The 6,000-nt window shown below is 43.0% G+C and overlaps 1 protein-coding gene across 1 annotated transcript in view; it reads right to left on the bottom strand.

Annotated features, from left to right (window-relative positions):
• nphp4 (nephronophthisis 4) overlaps window positions 1–6,000 on the bottom strand; it is a 94,656-nt gene that overhangs the window by 30,033 nt on the left and 58,623 nt on the right. Inside the window, exons 11-12 of the mRNA XM_076276499.1 lie at window positions 4,452–4,578; window positions 2,187–2,242 (exon numbers count right to left, since the gene is read on the bottom strand). Coding sequence (XP_076132614.1) covers window positions 2,187–2,242; window positions 4,452–4,578 — 183 coding nt within the window. The remainder of the gene's footprint in view (window positions 1–2,186; window positions 2,243–4,451; window positions 4,579–6,000) is intronic.

Here is a 6,000-nt window from a genome sequence, read left to right as displayed (position 1 = left end):
CGCTACCTGGGGGATGTATGAATGAACATGGACAAATAGCCCTTCCCAGACTGCATGACAATGTTTGATGCTGAGAGGCAGATGTATGTACAGTATTATTAGAAAAAGCAGTGCAAACAGTGATTTGGTCAGTCAGCGCATGCTGTGCCTTTCTATTCTATTTGCTAAACCTTAGTCTGATCAGGGCATGTCACCGCCCTTTAACCGTCATTTGCAGTGCTAACTGAATGGCACGCCCCCAATCACAGCCGCCGCAGTAAAACAAAATCTTAAAATGGAATAAAATATTTGGCAATCAGTAAACAGACATAAATCACATGCTGGGTGTCATCAAAGAGAGTTAATGCAGGGCAGTAATTCCACCACTCAAAAAAAATAAAATTGTTTGGATAGTTTGGGTACCTATTAGAAATGAATTCAATAGCATAATAGGGACCTATGTAGGGGAGTGGAGGACGTGAAAAAACAAAAATGCGTTGAGCTTGCTTTTGACAAGGAAACTAGTGCTCTGAATACTGATTCCATTGTTTCTGAAAGTTTATCTTTTTAACCACATTCTGGATTACACCTGCTTTTAAAAAGGTGAAAAATGTTCACCTCAAAACAGACAGTGTGCCGTCTCCCAAAATTTCAATACCTAAACCGGAATACATAATCAAACGGTCTTAAGGCTTCTCCTGTCATGATTTTGTGCTAAAATCTCACTTTTCCCTCTTCCTCTACATGAATCCATATGCATGAGTAAGAAAGATGCAGCTTGCCATTCTGCGCTCCTGTGGCAGGCAGAATGTGCTTTCATTCGTACTTTCCATGCCATGTTTTAAAACGCACGTAGCGACAAAAAAAACTCTGGAACAGGCGCTAACATGTTTATCCAGCTGTCCCTGAATATTCTGGGTATAACTACACTTGTAGACTGATTAATACACAAAACACCCTCATCTGGATATGACTGTGTGTTAGTGTTAAACTTTTCCCTGACAAAAAAAAAAGAATTTCCATGAATCATGTACAATATACCGACCAAATATTTCAGAGCGGCCGCGTAGCGTTCGAGAATCTTTTACTTTTTTAGAGTGGGAGATTAATAAATGGGCATTGATTAAACAAAGTCGGATTAACTACAACTACTCAAGCAAGCAGTAAAGCTAATAACCAGACAAACACCAATTCTGTGTGGAACTATATTCATGTATTTTTATATTAATGTATTTTGGCAAGTCAATTTTAAACTGCTAAAATAAAATTCCCTGATATTCCATGACTTTGCCCCAAAAATGATAAAATTCCCTGACTTTCCATGTCTGGAACAGACTTTCCAAAATTCCATGATATTCCAGAAATTCCATGACCCGTGGGGACCCTGTAGAGTGGCTACTTAAGGGTACCCCCACGATTTTCATCACCTGGATATGATTGTGTGTTAGTGTTAGAGCGGCCACTTAAGGGTACCCCCACGGCTTTCACCAGCAGTGACACTCGGCCCCTGGGCTTTGTGCCTCTGGCTAAATCACAGCCACGGAGGTATCTTTAACCAACATCATGCACACAAGCGGCATATGGCTGAATCACGGAGGTATCTTTAACCAACATCATGCACACAAGCACCATGTTGCTGAATCACGGAGGTATCTTTAACCAACATCATGCACACAAGCACCATGTTGCTGAATCACGGAGGTATCTTTTACCAACATCATGCACACAAGTGGCATGTTGCTGAATCACGGAGGTATCGTTTATGAACGCCACGCGCACAATGTTGTTGAATTACAGCCACGGAGGCATCCCTTACCAAACCACCACAACACTTTTTCAAACCAAAATGCTTGCAGTTAAACAACCTTTTTTTATCTCTGTGACTAAATACTTTGCTTGCTCTCTATATCACACATGGAGATAAAAATCTGATCAGATTTTTGATCATATCTGCCAGGGTTTGCAGGTCTTCTCTCATCACTGCACCTAGTACGTGTATGGGTCAAATAACCACATTGACAAGTATCAGGTGAAGAGAAACGGCACCAAACGTTGTGTTTCATCCAGTCCGTAGAGGCGGCACTAATTGAAGCAGTCCGGCCTGTGGAGGATGGATGACTACTGAAATGTGAATGTGAATGTGTTTGTTTGCTGTTGCTGAAAGGGTGTTGAAGCTTTAATGAGATACACAAGCGTGAAGGCCTTACCCCTGGGCCCTGGATCGATCTCGACAGGGAGGCCTGAAGCTCCTGGATGCTTTCGTCTAAGAGAGAGAGAGAGAGAGAAACAGAGGGAGGGGGGTTTTGTGGTGGTTTGTGTGTTTGGGTGGGGGGGGGGGGGGTACACACAAATAACAAATAAATATTATCAAAGACAAATCAAAATGGAAATTCTTCTAAAGGAAATCCCCAAGTTTTGTTTCCTAATTAGGAAGAGCTCTTCATCAGTAAGTGGTTGGTCATGTTTTCTGTTTTTACCCTCAGAGACACAGTTTCACAGCTTTCTCCACTCACACTCTTACTTTGCCAATTAGTGTAATCCTGAAAGGACTGAACAGCAACATGAGACTGGTCTCAGGCTGCACTTCTACAGCGACATGAGACTGGTCATCAGGTGCAGCTCTACAGCAACATGAGACTGGTCATCAGGCTGCAGCTCTACAGCAACATGAGACTGGTCATCAGGCTGCAGTTCTACAGCGACATGAGACTGGTCATCAGACTGCAGTTCTACAGCAGGGTAAAAAAAGCCTTGTGGTAGAGGCTTGGTTGGGGCTGCAGGAATTAGCTGCCAAATGGATGAACTTCTCCTTAGAGCTGGGTTCAGCTCATTTTACTTCTACTGGTTCAGCTCATGTAATTCTACTGTTGAACTACTGTTACTGGCGCTGTTTAAATGAGTAAAAAATAACTTTATCTGAATAACAGGCTAGGGATACTTAGGAATGAACACTGGTCAGCATGGGGGCATAGCACATGAGCTATTACATGTGAAACTTAGGCCGCCTCAAGGAGTTATTGGAGAAACAGCACCCTGAACCCTGTGGTGCGACAGGCTAAAGTTGTGGTGAGTTTCTCCAGGAGTGTCCACCAGTATTGAAGCATTATTTGGGGCTAACAGTTCTTTCATGGCCGATATGTGGTCAAAGACCTGACTGATGGCAGAACAAGCATTCTCACTCCGTTAGGAAATGAAAGCAATGGCTTGAGATGGGCTTTCAGGTGTGTGTGTGTGTGTGTGTGTGTGTGTGTGTGTGTGTGTGTGTGTGTGTGTGTGTGTGTGCAGGTATGCAATTGTGTGTCAGAGAGAGTATGCATTTGTCCGTGTGTGTGTGTGTGTGTGTGTGTGTGTGTGTGTGTGTGTGTGTGTAACAAAAGGATGACACTCTGCAATGGGCAAGTCATCTCATGTTCAGTGGCATGTGTGAAAGGCCTACACATTTGAATCTCATTAGGGAAAAAAGTGTCAGACAGGCAGAAATACAGACTGGCTATGACCAATTAGCCTTGATCCAGAAGATAGCCTGACAGCTGACGACGTCAGCGGCCAAGTGCCAAGCAGAAGAAAGGGAAAGATTTCTGTTAAAACATTTTAAAGGCAGGCTTGAGAGGGAAAGTACAGGAAGATATGCTGGGTGTGATTTGAGGAAATAATCAGAAGGAGGATGTTACTTGCATGTCTATAAAGTGATGTCACACATCCCCACCATGAGAATCCAAATTTACTTTTAAACGAGGCATTTGTATGATTTTTATGACACCTGACAGAACCTTTGCCACTACTTTTATGTTGGGCTAAGTCTCTTTGGCTGCTGAAACTGGGCTATTCAGTAAGTGTTTGTGAGGGTTGTAGAATATGATGATGTTCTGCACTGAATCATCTTCATTTTCTTTCATCTGTCTGGCTAACTGTAATTTCCTTTCTAAAATAGGCGATTTGTACTTGGCTGCGTTGTGAAAAGCCTTTCATGAATTATGGCAATGGAAGTGATCATCACATACTGCAGTCACAGTGTCAAATTGACAGTTACATCTGCAAAGGTGCTGGCAGTCTGGATGGTCTCTGATTTTATTCTTTTTTATAGACTGTTCTCACTTTGCAGCACTTTAGCTCAATATTGGTGAAGTAGTCATTGATATGGGGTAGGAGGGAGGGGGGATTCAGCAGAGATATCAAGGGATATAAAGACTACAGGAATAGAGGGGAATTCAACCTCCAATGCACCTAACTAAGCCTATACACACAAATCCAAGCCCAACATGTTTAAAGATCTGATGCAATTACTGAAAGGTGATGCACACTGCATGCTGAGCTCTGAGAACGATTTGGAATACTTCAGTGAAATAAACACAGACCAAAATCCCCTAGGCAGTGCTGCAGATTACATTAGCCCATCAGACATCTGTCATCTGACACACGGATGACAGGGTCAGCCTAGAGGACAGACACGTGGAGGTGTTGCGGGGACTCACCGCGCGCTGGAGACACGCCGTGCTTGCGCTTGGTCAGGCCACCTCTCCTGGACCCTGCCGGGCTGGACTGGGGCCTCTCCTCCCGGGCAGAGAACTGGAAGCTCAGGTGGACACCCCCTTCTGTGGCCTGCAGGGAGAAGGGGAAGGCCAGATATTCTCAGAGCTTGTCTCAGGATTAGACAGTGATGACAGATTATCAGAGCTTGTCTCAGTATTAAACAGTGCTGAGAGATTCTCATAGCTCGTCTCAGGTTTAAACAGAGTTGATGGAGGTTGCTGTAATCACAGTGTTGGTGGTGGAAGCTCTAATTTGCAGTTTGGACCCCATGTTCCTAGACCGTTAATCAGGATAACAGTTGGGTGGATTCCACCATGAAGAGCTCTAGTCATAGCAGGCCCTAATTTTCCAAATTACACTAATATGACACTTGCAAAGACAAAGCTCTGCTATCACATGGTGATGGGATAATGACTGGAAAGCAAGCCGAAACCTTCAACAACATGACATAACAATAGCTTGAGCAGCTGCCCGAGCTACATGTCCTCTGTAAAAGCTTATCCTGAGACAACGGCAGTCTGCAACACAAAGTCCTTCAGAGTCATGGGTCAGTACAATGCTATTTTAGGCAGCAATCACACTGACAGTGACAGACTTCTTTCACCTCCAAAACGAGAATATTCCTAATTAATGAGTGTTAAAAACATGCAAGGTGGATATCAATTATGCACATGTTGTTGCTTTGATATGTTAATTGTTATTAATTGTGCACATGTTGCTATGATACGTTATGTTTAGCTAAATAGCTAGCTCCCTGTCTTATCTAAGACAACTAAGCAACAACCTATTGTTGGGGAAAAAACACAACCTCAAAAGTTGTGAGGCGCGTTGCAACAGTCAGTCCCATCGTTCCAGAGGGAAACATTTGAAATTGAGCGTCTGGAGGTGAAAAATCACGTCAGTGTGATTGCCCCCTTAGACTGGTCTGCAGTGTTAATCCAGTCTTATTTTGGGTAAATGGAGCTGAGTAGTTGGATGTGTACACTGTGGCTATGTATTTCGAAAAGTGTGTTACTTACCCAGAATTCATTGCCCCATAGTCCTACTTAAGATAGTCAAGGACTAAACTGCTTTGTGCAACAAATTAAATTAGTGTCTATCTCAAGTGTGTCTATCTGCTATATCTAAGCCATAGTAAAGGTCTGTCTATCTGCTATATCTAAGCCATAGTAAAAGTCTATGTTTGTGAAAGTGCTCCCAACTGGCTCCACTTCAGAATCAGAATCATGCTTCACTTCAGAATTAGAATCGGGCCTCACTTCACAATCAGAATCACTCTTAACTTCAGAATCGTGCTGCACTTCAGTATCAGTATCGCATTTCACTTCAGGATCAAAAACAATCATGCTGCACTTCCTCACTGCACAGTCCTCATGCTGATTATCTCTGGGTGATTATCACAGAGCTATTAACATCCAAGGATCAAAGCATGTCTAATTTAATAAACACTTTTATCTACTTTAAATCAAAGTGATACAGCCACCATTTCAC

Source organism: Alosa pseudoharengus, unplaced genomic scaffold (genome assembly GCF_046254945.1).
Source record: "Alosa pseudoharengus isolate Yale_2024_CS ecotype anadromous, Long Island Sound unplaced genomic scaffold, YU_APseudo_1.1 YU_APseudo_1.1_scf_9, whole genome shotgun sequence".
In the NCBI taxonomy this organism is placed as follows: Eukaryota; Metazoa; Chordata; class Actinopteri; order Clupeiformes; family Clupeidae; genus Alosa; species Alosa pseudoharengus.
Note: the sequence above shows the minus strand (reverse complement) of the source record. Positions and strands in the feature narration are given on the sequence as shown.